Source organism: Camelus dromedarius, chromosome 12 (genome assembly GCF_036321535.1).
Source record: "Camelus dromedarius isolate mCamDro1 chromosome 12, mCamDro1.pat, whole genome shotgun sequence".
Classification (NCBI taxonomy): Eukaryota; Metazoa; Chordata; class Mammalia; order Artiodactyla; family Camelidae; genus Camelus; species Camelus dromedarius.
In genome coordinates, this window is record NC_087447.1 from 31,124,555 (window position 1) to 31,143,807 (window position 19,253).

The 19,253-nt window shown below is 34.5% G+C and overlaps 1 protein-coding gene across 4 annotated transcripts in view; it reads right to left on the reverse strand.

Moving 5' to 3' along the window:
- LUZP2 (leucine zipper protein 2) overlaps nucleotides 1-19,253 on the reverse strand; it is a 422,350-nt gene that overhangs the window by 347,395 nt on the left and 55,702 nt on the right. Inside the window, exon 1 of one of the 4 annotated variants that reach the window (XM_031459865.2) lies at nucleotides 5,499-5,939. The exons of 1 other annotated variant lie outside the window; for it this stretch is intronic. In XM_031459865.2, coding sequence (XP_031315725.2) covers nucleotides 5,499-5,560 — 62 coding nt within the window. In that variant the 5' untranslated portion in view covers nucleotides 5,561-5,939. Of the gene's footprint in view, nucleotides 1-5,498; nucleotides 5,940-19,253 lie in introns of those variants that run through there. 2 more of the 4 variants (XM_031459866.2, XM_031459868.2) reach the window with 2 other exon arrangements.

The window sequence follows — 19,253 nt, forward strand, 5'->3', positions numbered from 1 at the left end:
ATTTTGTTGAACTTTAGCTTGTGTCTGAATGGAATGGTTTACTTTCAATATTTTTTTTCTTGCATCCTATAATCATGAAGCAACGTTTCTGAATGTCCCATTACACGTGCCCTACTCTGATGCGGACTTAACATGTTCTATACCTTTCATTTCCCCTTAGCAGCAAATCATATGCTGTTCTATGATCCTCTCAATTGACATATATCACACTACACATGCACACACACAGTAATCTATGGGAAAAATACATACATTTTTCATTTAATGGTCAGAGTTTCATGACACAGATATAAAGACTTTACAATAAAATATGTGCAAACAAGTTGAGACTATATGATCTCTAAAGCTGTTTTCAAAACTGGTTTGGTATAAAGTCCCTTTTATGTGATGATTCTTAAGACATAATGGTTGTCCTTCTTCTATATCAGCAATTCTCAAATTGTTATCAACAGGAGGAAACAAATCTCAATGTTACATTTTCTTCCCTTAATTTTTCTAAATGTTTTTACCTTTTCTAGGTTGCTAATGGATGATGAAATTGATTAATGAGTAGAAAATAAAGTTATAGAAACTTTTATATCAATTTTGCCTATATAGTTTGAAAGCATTTTTTATTCATTGATGCTTATGCTTACACTTTGATTTGATATTACAATTTATGCAGTATAAATGCAATTTAATTTAATTAACCTGTAGCTATACAAGTAGCTTATTATATACTTCTGTGTGAAATCATCTTCTGTATGGTAAAATTAAATACCACAATTTTTTATGGTGTTTGCCAAAGTGCATAGCACCATCCAGGCATTTTGCCACCAAAACACTTTGGACAAAACCAGCCTAGTTACCAGGTAACCTCATTATTTCTTCTGCTCCCCTTTTGTTTGGCAATCTTTTCTTTCTTTTGGATGATCATTTTTCTCATCGTCTTTGGAAAGAAGTTATTTTTGATAGTCCTTAATTGACATTATTCACTCTTTTCCTCTATTCACACTTCAAACTTTGTTCAAAGCCTCTGTTGTTAATATTTATCCAACTCTATCTTATATATAATTATTTCTGAACATGACTGGGTTATAGGGACATGCATTTGTAACCAATATATTACTTTATTGCCTTAATGCTTTATGCAACAACTGACTTACTGCAGGTACCCTTCTGATGTGTGATAATGAAAATATCAAAAACATTTCTAAGTGTTATGAAGACAAGAAGGAATGGATTTTTTTTATTTTCCAGAGAAGAAAATTTAATATTAAATATTATCCATTTAATCAGGTTACTTAAATGATTTAGTCCTATTTATTAAAAGATTTTCCTCTAGAAGTCAGCCAAAAACAGGTGCACACACACCCCCACTACACATAAGTGCTCTCATAACACACATAAGAAAATATAATTTTATTAGACCCATATTCCTGTAAGTGGTTTCAGTGATTTTTTGCTTCCTGGTGGGTAGGTCAAGTTCTCCTTTTTAACTACACAGAGTTTGGTCTGGGACAACTGAACAGTCAATTCATAAATGTTTGAAGTGTCTCTTCCATTAGTCATAAGGAAAATTTAATGCACATACTCCTCACAGAAGTCATTTTAAAAATTGCTACTGGAAATCAGCAGCTAAGGCCCAGAAATAGAATTTAAAAAGTCAAAACTTTTTTGGTGATATGTTCTTAGCCTAGAAGATATTTATCCAATTCTATTACACAGAATGGTACAATTCTTACAAAGAAATGTATGTAGGGTCACGTGAAGGTGTGTGAGGGTTAAGAATCCTTGTGTGCAAGGCTTGGGACAAAAAAAAAATTTACCTTAGATCAGTTTCGAAGAGTTAAAGCAAGACTTCTTCCAGTATCAAATTTATTTGCTGAAAAATAAATTTCTGTGGTGTTTATTGTGACTCTTGCCTTTCTTTTATCCTATACATCAATTTGATTCTGAAGTTAGATTAAGGCACAGAGCTAACAGGAGCCTAGGGCATCTTTAATATATAGTACCATCTAAAAATAGATTCCAAAGTAAACATGTGGTGTGACTGCTGCTCAGAGGGCCCAAGACAGACCTCTGAGGTGACTCCCTATTGGGAGGACTGTAACTGACCATCTGCTTAAAGTTCTTGCTTGATGGAAAACCACCAGAAGTCAGAAGACCTTCACTCCTCCCCTGCCATGTTCTCTCCCCATTAAGTCATTTAAAACTCAATAAACCAAAGGCATCAAGAGCTGAATCACAGCATAAAGGAACAGAGGTTCAGCAGACTAAAGCTCAAGCCTTCTCCAGCACTCCATGGGTCCCTTTTCACCAAGAATTTCTAAAGGTTTTTCACCCTACTATTCCTTTCACTCCCTATACTACTTCTTATTGAAGTGAATTGCTGGCTGCTTTGGAATACCAATTTAATACTTCCACAGAATGAGGCTATTTAAAAAGTAGAGTCATTCTATTCTGAAGATATTAAACCAACACATATGTTTGCTTTCTTTGACCACATTTGTTTGTGCACAAGTTAAGTGGGTTTCTGCATTAGCTACATTATTCATAACATTAACTCAATTTTTTGGAATTCATATGTACTTTCTAAACAGGAGAGACAATACGCCAGGAAATTAAATAGCTCTTTTGAACTGTATAGGACTTACCAGCAAAACAGAGAACAGTTCTCAGCTATCGCTGAAGGTGAAAATTTAGCTTTCTTTGAGGACAAATTAAGTAATTCTGATTGGGGGACATAGATGTTGTTCACTATGGTGAATATTATGGAATTTTTTTCTTCAGCATCTAAAGTTGCTACAGAAAAGGTGAGGACAAGGAACAAACAAAAACAGAAAAGAACTCAGAAATTCATATTTAAAAAGCAAAATTGTTTTAGAGTTTTCATCCCTGTGGGTAGAATACTCTCCTTCTCTTATTGCAGCATTTGTTTTAGTGACATTCCTTTACTTTAAAATAAAATTGAACTTAGACCTATTGGAAAGATAATAGCAAGGTAATAAAGAGTGATACCCATAGAAAGAGATGTTGAAGTCAATACTTTTTTTTTTTTTGCACCAAGAGTCTCAGATCTGTATTCTTCACACTGTGAAAAGAACTTAACAATAAAAGACAAGTGACAACACCCAAAGCCTATAGGAAAATCTAGCAACTGTCACTCTCTGCTAATGCATTCAACACAATTTAAGCATGTGAACTGCCTTTTGCTTCACATACACGACCACTGACTACTGACAACTAAGAAATTAAGTTAAAAGAAGTTTAGGGTTAGAAAATGCACTGTCACAGGTGGCCATGGCTCAGCTACACAGTTTTTCTCAGCAAACTCACTTCTACTACTGCAACTGTTCTTGTAAACCTGTTCAGTTTAGGCTACAACCTCCACATGAATCAAATGCCTACAAGAACTCTTAAATACTACAAAGAGAATGGCCTTCCACTAAGGTCCACTGAAACATTAAGTTCTTCTTTGCAAAATGACACATTGGTAGTACCAAATTCATTGTCAAGTTCTATCACTGTCACCAGGTAATCCGGGTATCCGGTAAAATAAATTGTTACTGAGTAATCACTATAGTAAGACATGCGGCCGATTAGGAAAAGTTTCACTTTTTTAAGCCCAGCATGCTCGTTTTGTTGAGTTGGCGAGAGGAAAAATTAAAAAAAGACCTGTCACAGTCTTCACCTGCAACCAACATTGCAGAAGTTTCATATCTAAAGTAAACTATGAATGACTAATTCAATTTTTTTTGTAAGTGTTTTGGATATTTAAAAAAAATTATCCTTATAAAAATTCACACTTTTCTAAAAGGGAAGATGATGGCTCTTTGCTTTTGTATTACATAACCAACACTAAAACTTTGGAAGCCAGAGACTATAGAGCATTCTGAGTCACTTAAATTACAGCATCCTTAAAAAGCAAATGGACTTTTGGAACACTAGAGATTCACTGTATTTAAAAATTATTGTAGGCAGGGCTTCCATTGTTTAAATATTTAATATTTTCTGCATATGCTGACAGGCCTCTACTTAAGTGCCCCAAACTTTGAGAATTTCCTTTCTCTAGAAGAATCCACAAGTAATTATTAAACCACAACACAAGAGTTCAGAATAAATGTCAAGACACTTCAAAAAATAACTGTTATGTATGATTTGCATTGCACTGTTTATAGCTAAACACAAATATTAAAATGGGCTCTGTAATTCAAACAAGTTATAATACCAAGAAGCAAGGTGATTTTAAAACATTTTATGAACTCAAGAGACAAGCAACCCTTAAAGAAAATAAAGAATACAACTCACATTCCATTTTAGTCTGGGAAAGTCACCTAGGTTTTGTTTGCAAGGAAAGACTAAGTTCATCAACTATTGGGGCTAAATCAAACAGTACTCACACTAAAAGGAAATTTTGGTTACAAGAGCCTAAAAGAGGGTGTGTCAATTAGGAGTAGAATCAAGAATTTTGATGCCCTGATTTTTCATAGATAATGAGTTTCCTTCATACTTCTCAATTTCAGAATTAGATATACTCCTATTTCCCCTCTTCATTTACCATCAGATACATAATCAGATAATGTTTCCATTCACATAGATTCAAAAAGATCTTCATCCTGTGTGGGTCATTTTATTTTATAGTAGCCAAGGGAAAGAGGTTGCTGCCAATATGATGTTCAGGCCATGCAGAATAAAGGCTCAGTCCTGGGCAATGAAACAGTCCACCTTTGTGCAGCTCTTGTGGAAGAAGAATTCAAGCCCATCACCAACTTTGGGACTTGATCAACAGTAGGGAGTCACAAAACTCTTTTCAACCACTGCATTTTAAACCTCCGCTAAAAATAGCTCCTCTGTGCTGGAGCTTAAAGTCCCATCTATGGCTAGTGATGGAGTACAGTACTTAATTGTTTCTGACTAGGGTCCTGCATCAGCACTCTGAGAGTGTCTTCTAACTTTTAATCGCCTTGTATGCTCTTTCATTTGACCTGTTCACAAGACAGCCAAAGGAAACTGCCTACCAGTAAGCCTACTCTAGACGTTAAAACAGGCCATTTCACAAGTCCGGCAACTTTTCTGCAATGCTAACCATCTTCCTGTATTCTAAAATCAGACACACTTGGCGAAGGAGGTAGGCTCTGTGGCTGCTAAGACAGCTCCAGTGTAAAGACACTGCCTGGTGACAATACTCTCCCTGTCTGTCTAATTTCCTTTCTTTATTTTGGTCTATTACCGCATGTTATCTGTTTGCTACTTCTGGGGCTGAAGGGAAACACGTCTTTGGAAGGAAAAGCACTTGGTCCACTCACTGGAAGGAATACTTAAGGGCTAGGATAATTAGAAAAGATCTCTATTCTCCCAGAAGGATTTCAGAGCACAAATTATAGAAAGACCCCTTAACTTAGTGGGGAGATGCAAACAGCTAAAGTGTCTGTCCTTGGCCCCCACAGGTGACCTGAGGTAGGACCAACCTACTGGCAGCGCCCCTCAGCTCAGGTCACTCACGCTCCTGGACTCACCTGGTGCTGAGGACCAGCGCTGGCAGGAGAGGCAGCAAGTAGTGCGCTGGGATGAATTTCATGCTTGTCGCCTGCCGGGGTCCTCCTTTCCCCGCTGCCTTCGCTCTCCCTCCTTCTCCGGGTCCTGTCGCTCCTCTGTTCCCGGCCGGCAATGACCCCTCTCCAGCAGTGGACGGAAGGAAACCGACAAACGGACGGACGCCTCGCGAAGGCAGGCGCTTAGAGTGGGGAGTATCTTCGGGAGTGATGTCACCGGCGAGGCGAACCCGGCCTGGGATTGTTCGGCGCCGCCGCTCCCGAGCCTGGAGGGCGCGTTGTCACTCGCGCTGGAGGCGGCGCGGGGAGAGGGAGGGGTGCCCAGCGATGGCCCCGCGCGCTCCGGTCAACGGGCTGCGCTCACCTGGCTGCACGCCCGCCTGGCTGCACGCCCGCCTGGGTCTGATCTTTTATTCCCACTTCTCCAGAGGATGCGGAGGGGCGGGTCGGGGGCCAGGAGAGAAATCTAATCTGCCAGTAACTGAACCCGGCGTGCGCGGCAGGAGGCGAGACAGAATTCACAGGGAAAGACTTTCAGAGGCTTGAGAGTCACAGACAGGTGTCCTCAACTGACTAAACAGTGTTTGGAAAAACGCTGCTCTGGAGACAGTGTTTAAAATATTGTTCTAATTAGAAATGCATACGGATTCCTCTGATGCGGACGGAAGGACAGCAGGAGTGAGCAGCGTCCAGAAATGCACCCCGGGCTCCTACTGCCACTGCAAGATTCCTTCTTAGTCCGCAAACGTGTACTATAAAGAGATTTACGGACAGTTAAGTCGTCAGCTGTTTCTGTATTTTGAGGATTTCTGATCTTCCTCTAATTTCAATTTGTCTGCTTGTAGTGGCAACTGGCCGTGGGGTTGGAGCTGGTGGCCGGCCCAGTTTCAACTCACCTAAAGGGTTGCTTTTCTTCAGGTGAGGAAATGTAACTGAAAAAGTCATCAAAATGTTAACAGTAATTAGCTCGGAGTGATGGTTTTGGAAAACAGAAGATTTTATCTTTAATTTTGTTTTCTATATTTTCCAAATTTTCTATAATTAACAGCTGATATTTAGTAAGCTTTATTCTGAAAAAAAAAATTACGAAAATGAAATAGCAGAACTCTAATACAAAATAACATTTTGCAAAAGTAATTTTAGGAAACAGCCAAGTTCATCTACTGAGATACTCAGTTCTAGAATTTTCACAACATGGTATATGTAATTTTTTAAAATATTTCAGCTGGATATCCTGGATAAATAGTTTATAAAACAGTATTCTATACATTATTTCATTTGATTGTTATAAGTCAGCCTAGAGAAATATGAATTATCTGTATTACAGAGATGAGGAAACCAAAGACCATAAAGATCTGAGCTGAATTTTTTTTTTTTCTTTTTCAACAAAGAACTGGGTTCTTCTAAATCTTAAGCAAATCCTACTGTTGCCTGGAACATCCAAAGCTAGCATAACTAGCCCAATGATTAACACAAAGTTGATGTTCAATAGAGGCTGACATGCATCAAAGACTCTAGAGGGCAAAGGTCAGGTGGTCTCTGGGAATTCATATCCAGATGGTTCCACTCATTCTCCAGTTTTTTCAGGGGCTAGTGATTTATAATAAAACTTAGATGAAGCATCCCCTTTAGTTTAGTTTTTGAAGACAGTTGTAGGAAGAACCCATGTGTTATAAAGCTTTATTTTAAAGAGGGTACAAGTTTAACGAATTAACTGTCTAATTTACTGATCTGTTTTTGTTATTGCTTCTAATGGGTTTAAAGTTAAAACACTCACAGAACAGATATCACTTTAAAATCAAAATAGATGAGTAATAACTTTGGCAAACTGGATACCATCCTCTTGGGCCGTAGTAACACACACTACAGATACAACTAGGCATATACAAATCAACTCACTTGTGAATTGCATGCCATTTTACAAAGAAAAATTGCACTAAAATTTCCCCAAAGAGAACTCTGATTCCAAAGGAAAATATTTATTTCCGTTTGCTCCTGCCAGAATTACCTTACAATAGATTTCCTGCTCAGTTTGGAAAGTGATCTTTTGAGTTGTATACTCAACAAAGACATATGACTACTTGGTTATAAAAATATATATATATAAATGTATGCTGAGGAATGACACTCATACTTACAGAACACATTTTTGTTTACCTAACAAGTTTGAATTATATTGTGTCTTAATCATAGGAATCAAGTATGGTAGTCATTTCTATTATTTCCTCTTTTGCAGTTGAGGTGACAGATTGAGTGGTTAAGTAATTTGCTGAAGGTCACTCAGTAACTTACACAGTGCAGATGGCATTCAAATCAGTCTACATCATTTCAAAGCATTTGCTTTCTTGAGGACAAGTTTTTTTTCAAATGTATTTATGTGAAAGAAGATTTTTCTCAACCTAAATTATATTGCTTTAAATTAAATGTGAGGTATACAACAGTCAGGCTGTAGATTGTCAACCAGGAAAGGGAAGTACCTGAATGACCTGTTTAGATGGTTTATGCTGCTGTATTTGACACCAATAACAAACCACAAGGCTTGTTGACCTTTGTGCACTTTATGTAAGCAGGAAAAAAACCATCTAACTTAGGAGGGCATAGGAGCATCAGGCAAGCACATCTTGGATAGAGAACCTAAGTGAGATTGTGGAAAGTCCTACAGATTTAGAGGACTGAAGTACTATATTCTGAATTCCAGAATAGATCTGCCTCCCAGCAGAAGACTTTTCTTCTTAATGAATTACAAGACCGTAAGTCTCCATCATCCTGTCCATACTGTCACAGGAAAACTCAAATCCAGAATTGATTTTATGGCTTCAGAGACTTGATATAGGAATATAAAAATGTAGCAGTGCAGTCAAGAGATTCACTTAGCTGAAACCACTTTTCCTGTGCTGAGTCACAACACTGAACTCAGCAAAAGTATTTTTGCAGTAACTATACCCAAGTCTGGATAAAGGGCATCAAGAAAGCCCATGCAGTTACACTGAAAGGCTAGTTTCCATAAAATCCTGGAATTGGGAGACATAAGGTTATATTTTAAACAGCTTTACTGAGACATATTCAGGTACCCAAAACACCATTTTAAAGTGTATAATTCAATGGTTTTTTTTTTTTAACATTTTCATAAAGTTTTGAAATCATCACTATTATCTAATTCCAGAACATTTTCATCACCACCAGAATAAACCCTGCACTCACTCGCAGTCACCACCACTCCCTCCTTTCTCTCTTCTCCCCCATCCTTGGCAACCACCAATCTAATTACTGTTTCTATGGATGTGCCTAATTCTTGACATTTCATATAAATTGAATTACATGTGGTCTATGTGACTGATGTCTTTAATATTGTTTCAAGGGTTATCTATGTTGTAGCATGTATCAGTATTTCATTTATTTTTATTGCTGAATAATGCTCTGTTTCAGAGGTATACTACACTGTGTTTATCCCTTCATCAATTGATGGACATTAGGGTTGTTTCCCACGTTTTGCCTATTATGCATGATACTGCTATGGATATTCATATAGTTTCCCTTGGGAACATCTGTTTCCAATTCTTTTGGGTATATACCTAGGAGAGGAATTCCTGGATCATATGGTAATACTATGTTTAATTTTCTTGAGAAACTGCCTAACTGCTTTCCAAAATGGCTGCACCATTGTACATTCCTACCAGTAATATGGAAAGATGTCAATTTCTCTATGTGGAATTCCAGTACTTGGAATTTTTAGTTTATTTTTATTACTATTCTAGATATTCCTATGGATATAAAGTGGTATCTAATTGTGGTTTTGATTTGTGTTTACCTGACGTTACTGAGCATCTTTTCATGTGTTTATTGGCCATTCATATACAATTTTTGGAGATATGTTTATTCAAATTCTTTGCCCATTTTAATTGTCATTTATGATTTATTTCTAAATCATAAGAGTTCTTTATACATTCTGGATACAATTTCTTTGTTAAATATATGACTTGAAAATATTTTCTCCCAACCCATGGGTTATCTTTTCATTTTCTTGATGGTATCATTTTCAGCAAAAAAGCTTTTAATTTTCTTGAAGCCCAATTAGTGTAATTTTTTTTTCCTTTGTTACTTGTGCTCTTGGTATCTAAGAAGGTTTTGCTTCACCCAAGATCATGACTATTCATGTCTATATTTTCTTGTAAGAGTTTTATTGTTTTACGTTTGATCCATTTGGAGTCAGTTTTTGTACATGGTGAGAGATAGGGATCCAACTTAATTCTTTGTATGTGGATATCTAGTTGTCCTAGCATCATTTGTTGAAAAGGTTATCATTTCCCTCATTCAACTGTCCTGCCACTTCTTCTCTCTCATTATTTCTGCATTTACTTTTCTACTTTTATATTCTAAACTACAACATCCCCTACAGTTTCATCCTTTATCTTCTCCTTTTAAAATTCCACATATTTCTTTCCATGGTGAACTTATAGTTTTTTGGGGGGTTTACTATTTTCAATATGATTAATGTTCAGCTAGATTTCTTCACTGAGCCCTTACCTAGATTTCTCTTGGTACCTCAAGGTCAGACTCAATCACAATGAACTTTCTTTCTCTTCTCTCTGTCTGATAATCCTTCTGTTTATTCCCTCGTATCTCCATCAATTCAGTCACTCAGGTTACAAACCTGGGAATCATCATTACTTTCAGCTCTCACTTCTCTCACATTTGGTCAATCAACAAGTCCTACGAATTTTATTTCCTAAGTATTCATTTATAGCAATCACCCACCCCTAGGTTAGACCTGTCACCAGGGCTCTATTTAGGGTTCATCATCTTTTGATTCTGAACTATGATCCTTAGTCTCGGATGTGTTTTCCTCTAATCCATTCCCCTAGTATAACATACTGAAGCTGCAAATATTTTTATTGCCTTAAAGATTCTAGGAAATTACTCAATGTTTTCAATACATGTCTTTTCTCTCTTCTTTAACTTTCAGGTTGCACTCCAAACAGAGCAACAGAAGTTTTTCTAGACACGACTTCATACTTTTTTGTTATTCCTTCTTCTAGAAGTATTCACTCATTCACAATACCCAAATGGTCAGCTCTCCATATCTGTGGGTTCTGAATTTGAAGATTCAACCAACCGTGGATGGAAAAGATTTGAAAAAGAAAATTCCAGAAAGTTCCAAAAAGCAAAATTTAATTTGTTGTGCACTGGCAACAATTTACATAGCATTTACATTTTAGTTACAACTATTTATATATCATCTAATCTACAGATGATTTAAAGTATACTAGGAGATGTGCATAGGTTATATGCAAATACTATGTCATTTTATATAAGGGACCTGAGCATTGTAGGGTTTTGGTGTATATGGGGGTTTTGGAACCAATCCCCCCAGAGTTACTGAGGGACAACTATAACTTACTTGAATTATTTAAGACTCACCAAGGCCATCATCTCTTTCTAGAATATTTTCCTTAACTCATCTGCCACCATAAACTTAGTAAAGTCTCTCTTTTTAATGTTATGTCATGAGGTAGATTGCCTTGATATTGTACTTATAATACTATTTAGTAATTATATATTTCTGTTCCTCATTACACTATGAATCTATTGAGATTAGGAGTATTTCTCACTTTTCTCAGTGCCAAAGAAGGTGAAAATACTGTAAAAAAATTATATTTTAATTTATGTAATTTCTAAATCAATCACTAACTTTATTCAAATATTTGTGGACCCAGGGGTTAAAGACCTTTAAAAAAAAAAAAAGAGGTTTTAAATGGTCCATTGGAAATATGTTTACTGCTTTCATACTCACTGTTTTATTGTTGCTAAAGAAAACTGTCCAAAGGAAATTTACTTTACTAAGGCCAATTATCCTTTTTTTTTTAAACCAAATACGCCATAAAGAAGAAAACAGAAATATAAGGTTAATACTAGTCTGTATTCCATACAAAAATAAAACAAAACAAAAACAACAATCAAAAAACAAAAACCAACAAAGACTGAACCCTATACCCTTTAGTTCTTTTTAGCCAAGTTATATCATTAAATGGCTTTGACCCACTGAATTCCCTACCTTCTTTATAAGTTATCCTGCTGGTTCACATGAATGGTGAGATGTTTGTATAAGAGCCCTGGAGTGGGACTTCCCCAGTAAGGAAGAGGGACTTGGGGATCTTATCTACCTTATACTTGTTGCCCTGGAAACAATCCTGTGTCCTCTTCTTTGCTAATATCACCATGTATGTGAGTTACTCTGGGACTAAGTCTATTCACTTGCAGAAATAGATAACACAATAATACAGAAAACAGTTGGTCTGCTTTCTTTTATCCAAATGTAGGAGATAAATTATAATTCTGCTTTCGGCAATTATATTGGGAATTCACCAGAGTACTGAGACCTCAATAAATCCTTTTGTAAAGAAGTCTTTTGTAATGAGCACAGCAATGCTTTAATGTATAAATTTTAAACTCTTTTAAAAAAAAAGTATTTTCATATTTTGCAGTATATTTACAAAAGAATCTGGTCTGCTTAACGGATCCATTCACTGGATCACTTAACTTAAAAAAAAAAAATCAATGGCATCTCTTATTCCATTTTTTTTTTTTTTTGCTGCCCACATTTGTCTGTCTCAATGAATTTCTTAACACAGAAAAATTTAAGATCTAATTTAGTCCCTCTTCTATGACTAACTCTCATTACAGAACTACGATTAAATCAAGATTTCTAAGGCATAGTTTTTCTATGTTCACTCTATGTTACACTGGACATATGGTTTTCAAAACATCCTCACATCCAATATTATATTTAACTCAAAATGTAATTAATGATGAGAATTCAGTTTCCAGGCATGAAGGAATAATTGGTATAAGACTTGTCCTCCTACTTGAAATAAATATAAAGTTTGGGGAAAAAAAAGGAATTATTTCAAGCACTGGGATATAGGAAGAACAGGATCATGGAAAGCAAGCCCATGCTCACACCAGCTTTCTCAAGGGGACTGTTTTAACTACTATGGCACAAGAAGGTGGAGGACAAGGGAAACAATAGTCCTACCGAGACGAGGAGGCAGAATTTTGATCTGCTAAAGTGCTTAGGATTTGTGAGAAACAGTACCAGAGAAGAAGCTTTGCAAAAATCTCCAAAATACTTCAGGGTGATCTACCATGGATCCTTGGCCAAGGACTTGGCTTCATAAATGCAGACCAGACTCTGTAAGGCTTATACAGACTGAAAAAATGCACAACCTAAAAGTTGAGAGTTATGTTTTATTGGGTGGACATTCTGAGGACTTCAAGCCAGGGAACAGCCTCTCAGATCTTGTTAAGGGACTGCACTGAAGAGGTAAGGGAAGAGCCAGGATATACAGGAGTTTTTGCAACACAGACTAGGTAATCAGAACATCAAAAGATTACTGTTAATTAAAGAAAACTAGATACCTCAAGTTAAGGAGTTTAGCACTTTTCTATGTATGGGAAAATGCAAGAGTCAGGCTCATTGAAATCATTCCTTTGATAAGCACCTTAGCTATCTAAGGCCAGTATCCTGTGATTTCCATCCTGAGTCTCCTCAGGTGGCACTGTTGAGGGTGGCTGCAGTGGGCTGAGGGCTTGGCAGCAGGGCCCTTTGGTTCCATCCTGAGGGCTACCATCAGGGTGGCTGCAATGTGATATCTTGAGCATGCAACATCCTTTGTTTACTAACATGGCAGGCGATATTTTTTACTCACACCTAGTTCTGCTATTCTGCAGCTGCAATGAGTCTGGAATAGAAATACCAGAGTTTTTGAACTACTGTGATATATTGGAATTCTCATCCAGTCAGAATGGAGAAACCCTGATAGCACTTTACAAACACCTCAAGCATTTAGTTAAAATTCCATAAAATCCAGGCTTTTGGAGTAGGAGTCATACACTGGTAAAACAGGTGTGTCTTAGAACAATGACAAAACTCATAGAGATTTATCATAAGAAGAACTCTTTATAGGCAGAACACTCATGGACATAAATCACAGCAACATATTTTTTAACCAGCTACTGGAGTAATGGAAATAAAAGCAAAAATAAACAAATGGGATCTAATTAAACTTAAAAGCAGAGCTAAGGATACCATCAACAAAATGAAAAGACAACCTACAGAATGGGAGAAAATATTTGCAAATGATGTGACTGATAAAGGACTAATTTCCAAAATATACAAACACCTCATACACTTCAAAATCAAGAAAACAAGCAGTCCAATCCAAAAATGGGCAGAAGACCTAAACAAGCAATTCTCCAATGAAAACATAAAAATGGCCAACAAGCACACGAAAAAGTGCTCAGCATTGCTAACTGTTAGAGAAACAAACATCAAAACTAAAATGAGATATCACCTCACACCAGCCAGAATGGTCATCATTGAAAAGTCTACAAATACAGATGCTGGATAGGGTGTAGAGAAAAGGGGACCCTCCTACACTGTTGGTAGGAGTATAGATTGGCAAAGCCACAATGGAGGACAGTAAGGAGGCTTCTTAAAAAGCTAAAAATAGATTTACCATATGATCAATCAATCCAATTCCTGGGCATATACCTGGAGAAAAAAAAATTCAAAAAGACACGAGCACTATTTCCAATAGCCAACACATGGGAACAACTCAAATGTCCATCAACAGATGACTAGATAAAGATGTGGTACATATATACAATGGAACACTAACTACTCAGCGATAAAAAAGGATAAAACAGTGCCATTTGCAGCAACATAGATGGAGCTAAAGATCGTCATTCTAAGTGAAGTGGGTCAGAAAGAGAAAGAAAAATGCCATATGATATCACTTATTTGTGGAATCTAAAATAAAATAATATAAAGGACAAAAAAAGAACTCTTTAAAACCTGATGGTTTTGTAAAGAATGAGCAGTAATTTAACTGTTTAAAGAGGAAAATTCAACATCCATTAAAGAAAGATCACAAAATCTAGAACCTCTACAATGTATTCAGCACATGGCAAGCATACAACTGAATTACTGGACACATGAAGAAACATGAAAATGTATTCATAATAAAAAATAAAAGCAATCAGTGGAAATAGAACCCAAGCAACATTTCTTTTGAAATTAGTAGACAAAGACCACAGAGAAATTTAAACCATAAAGATAATCAAAATGAAAATTCTAGAACTGAAAATACAATATATGAAATAAAAACACACAGTTTGAATACTGAAAAGTGAAGGGTTAGTAAACTTGAAGACACATAAATAGAAATAATCCTATCTGAAGGAGAGAAAAAAATTATCAAATAAATGTATGAACAAAGATTTAGTGAACTGTGGTATTGTATCAAATTGTCTAATAAATACATATTTGGAGTTCCAGAGGGATAAGAGAAAAAGAGTAGGACATATAAATTATTTTTAAAATGACAAAAATGTCAAATATGTTTAAAAAACATACATTTGCATTTTCAAACTTAAGCAGAATAAATCCAAAAGGAACCACACTTAGATATATCATACTCAACTTGCTGAAAAGTAAAAGATAATCTTAAACAAGAGCATAACATACATAGGAGTCTCAACATTCATGAGATTCTCAACAGAAACAATAGGGTAGCGAACACAGTGGGGCAGTATTTATAAACTGCTTTAAAACTCTCAATCCAGAATTTCATACTCAGCAAAAATACCCTTTAAAAATGAAGGCAAAATAAAGATATTTTCAAATAAATAAACCTTGAAAGATCTCTTAACAGAAAATCTGCTCTATCACAGATGATAAAAGACATCATTCAGGTGGAAGAAGGATACAATATGAAAATGCAAGTGTATAGGAAAGAATGAGGAGGTCTAGAAATTGTACATATTTAGATGAATACAAAAGGCTATGATTTCTCTTATTTTTTTAAAGAAGAAATAAAAACCAGTAGTATTACATTCTGTGGCTTGAATATGTAGAACTAATATATGGCAACAATAACACAAAGGATAGAGATGGTAAAGGAATTATACTAATGGAAGGATTTTTTTTTCTGTTATAGGAAGTTGTAAACATTAACTTTAGGTAGAATATGAAAAATATGAATGCATAATATTTACTAAAGTAATTATCAAAAAGTGCAAATACATACAGCAAATATTCCAAAGTACAAAAAAAGAACAATGATAAAAAAAAAAAGATTAATCCAAAAGGAGGCAATCAAGGAAGTACAGAAGAACAATAGCTTAGATGTGAGAAATAGAAAGCAAATAGGAAAACAGTAGGCATAAACTTTATTAATAAATTGAAAATTAAATTAAAATTAAATGAAAAGAGCATCAGTTAAAAAGAAGAGATCGTTAGACTGGATAAATATGCAACTAAAAATTGTCTACAAGTAACATATTTTAATTTAAAGACCAAAAATAAATTTTAAAAATCTGTATGAAAAACTCGAGTGGTTAAATTAATAATAGAAAAAATGTTTCAGGACATAGACTATTACCACAAATAAAGAGGTATATTTCATACTGATAAAAATGTTAAATCATTAGAAAGATACAATAATTTTAACTGTGCATGTACGTAAAAAGTTTTTATATAAAATTGAAAAGGAAATGCGAAGGGACTCAAGGGAGAGAAAAGCAACTACAGTTAGATGGATACTTCAACAAACCAGTCCAATAATCTATAAACAATTATATAAAATATCAGATAGGATGTAGAAAATTTGATGAATATTATTAACTAAACTACTTAACACTTACAGAATGCCTCACCAAAAACACAGAAAGCACAGTTTTCAGGTGTACGTGGAACATTAACCATAGCAGACAATATGCCAAGCTATAATACAATTCTCTATGCATTTCAAAAAATTGAAACCTCTAGAACATATAATCTTATCAAATAGACTTAAATTAAAAATTTAATGCCAGAATTTCCAGATATTTTAAGTAACCAATGAATGAAAGAAGAAATCACAGAAAAATTGGAAAAAGACTGAATCAGATGAAAATGAAAATACAATCTATCAATAGCTGTGTAATACAATGAAAGCAATGTTTAAAAGGCAAATGCTTATATTACAGAGATAAAATATTAAAAAAAGAATGATTCAGTTTTCACCATAAGAAGGTAGAAAAAAGAGCAAATTAAACTAAAATTAATTGCATGTGGGAAATAATAAAAATAAGCAGAAATTAATGATACAGAAAATAGTTACAATACATACTACTAACATTACAAAAAAAAGAGGTAATTATAAGCATTATAGATATTAAATAAACAAGATTATATTACTTGAATACATTTCAGAAATTAGATGAAATGAACAAATGTATGAAAAACTTACAAAAATGACCCAAGAACTAGAAAATGTAAGTAGCCCTACTAAATTAATTTAATTACTTTATTTAAAGTTATCCTGAAGGGGTATTTCAGACTCTTTCAGTGATTTATTTTCTATCAGATGTTGAAAGGTGAAGTAATACTAATGTTAAATTATTTGAGAAGTTAGAGGAGGATAGATCTGCTCTCTATATACTCCATGATAATTTTATGATTACTATCTCTCTGGTGACGAAGTTCGACGAAAGTAAAAGATGTAAATAGAATTATAGGCAATTTTTCCTATGAATGCAAAATCCCTTGGAAAATATTACAAAGCCTAATCCAGCAATATATAAAAAGAATAAAACATCATCATCAAGTAGATGTTTTGTAGAAATTCAATGCTAGTTTTTCATTCAAATTAAAAATAAATGCTTTATTGTTTTAATGAAGATAGAAAAAGTATGTATTATCTCAATCAGTGTAGGAAAATTATTAAACAATTTTTAGCACCATTCATGAAAACAAATTTCACCAAACTGGAAATAGGTGGGAAAGCACCAAACTGACAAAAAGTATTTATAAAAGACTTCATTATTTTCAGCAGTGAAAGACTGAATGTTTCCCTGTAAGAGTGAGAATAAAGCAAGGATGTACTCATACTACGTTTAAACTTAAAGGAAGAAAATATAACAGAATCACTTTACAACTTAAGTTAGTCAAATATTCCCTAGATAGGTACAAAAATACCATAAGAGAAAATACACTGATAAATTGTACTTCAAAAAATAAAATACTTTTGATTTTTGAGAAACCAGTAAGAAAATAAAAGGCAGGGCAGAGACTGGAGAAGAAAAATATGCAACATAGTTTTGACAAAGACATTATAACAAGAGTGTGTAATAACACTTAAAAATCAATAATCAAAAGACAAACAAGAAAGAGCTTGGCAAAAAAGAAAAAACCTGAATAGGTACTTTATAAAAGAAGACATTATGGTATAAATGTAAGCATACACACAGAAAATAAGTCCTCAACATCATTAGACATCAGAGAAATAAAAAATAAATCAACAATGAGAAACTACCACTGGAAATGAGATATCCACTTCTGGAATGGCTAAAACAAAATCTAGCAAAATGAAATATTGGCAAGGATATGGTACAACTTAAACTCATATATCCTATTTAGATTATAGTGACACAATCACTTCATATTGGCCACTTCTTAAAAACGTATGCCTAAAACTGAACGGAAACTCATGAGACATCATAAGCAGAACTTAGCAGAACCAGTCATCTAAGTTGCTCTTAGATTCCTTACTAAAAGAAACTGAGATCATAAAAGTTTTTTGTTTCATGGTGCTACACTTTATTGTAATTTCTTATGCTCCAAGAGATTATCCAATAAATAATATCAATTTATAATATGACCATATGTGTGTTTAAAACTTTTATATTGTAATTTATTTGGGGTACTTGCTAAATCCTTAATTTTTAGCATTTCAGAATACAAAACACTTTGAAGATCCATTTGTTGTTTTTAGGATAAATTATACTTTAGCAGGAGGTTTAAACTTCCATATAATGTATTAATATCTACAAAGTGCTTTTTAAGAATGGGAATACACTTAATCCTCACTACAATTCTGTGGAGTAGAAATTCTTATCTCCAGTGTATAAATATAAAAGCTGACTCAGGAAGTTACATATAACTTGTCCATAACCATACAGTTAATAACAGTCAGGGCCTGGATTTGAATTCAATTTAACTGTTTTAGAGATAGGAAAATTGAGAACATGTAAGTAGCCCTAAGTCAATATAGTTCACTAATGGCCATGGAGAATCTGATCTCAGGTTTTCTCATTTCCAATCTGGTTCTTTCCTGTTTTTACTTAAAAATAATTTTTCTCTATATCACACTTCCTCCATAAGCTAATTAGTTTTTTTTTTTAAACTTGATCTGCACAATTGATTAAAAATATAGCATTGTGTAAACCAAGTAAACATTTTGGGATCTATACTCATTTTTTGATGCTTATTAATTAGATTAATGCTACCCAAACACATTAAGTGCCAAATAAGAGCTACAGTACCTGTTATAACAACCAATATACAAGTTTTCTAACTTACTTAAGCTCTCTCATATTAAAATTTTTACAGTTAAACATGTTCATATAGTATTTCCCCCACTCTCCCTGTGGTTAAATCTCCCTACTTCTCAGTTTTATAAGAATACATCATTTTGGCTTTATTTAAATACAGCCTCTTTAGGGAAAAACAGTAATTAAAAATCTGCAACATTAGAATAGTTCTGAAGGAACTATTTATACATGTTACTTTATTTTTCCATTTCTAAAAAAGGTGTACACTTGCATTAGTCATTCCTGTTTCTTTTCTACGAAACCCAAAAATTAAACCATGCACTTTGCTAGTGATTATGGCATTTA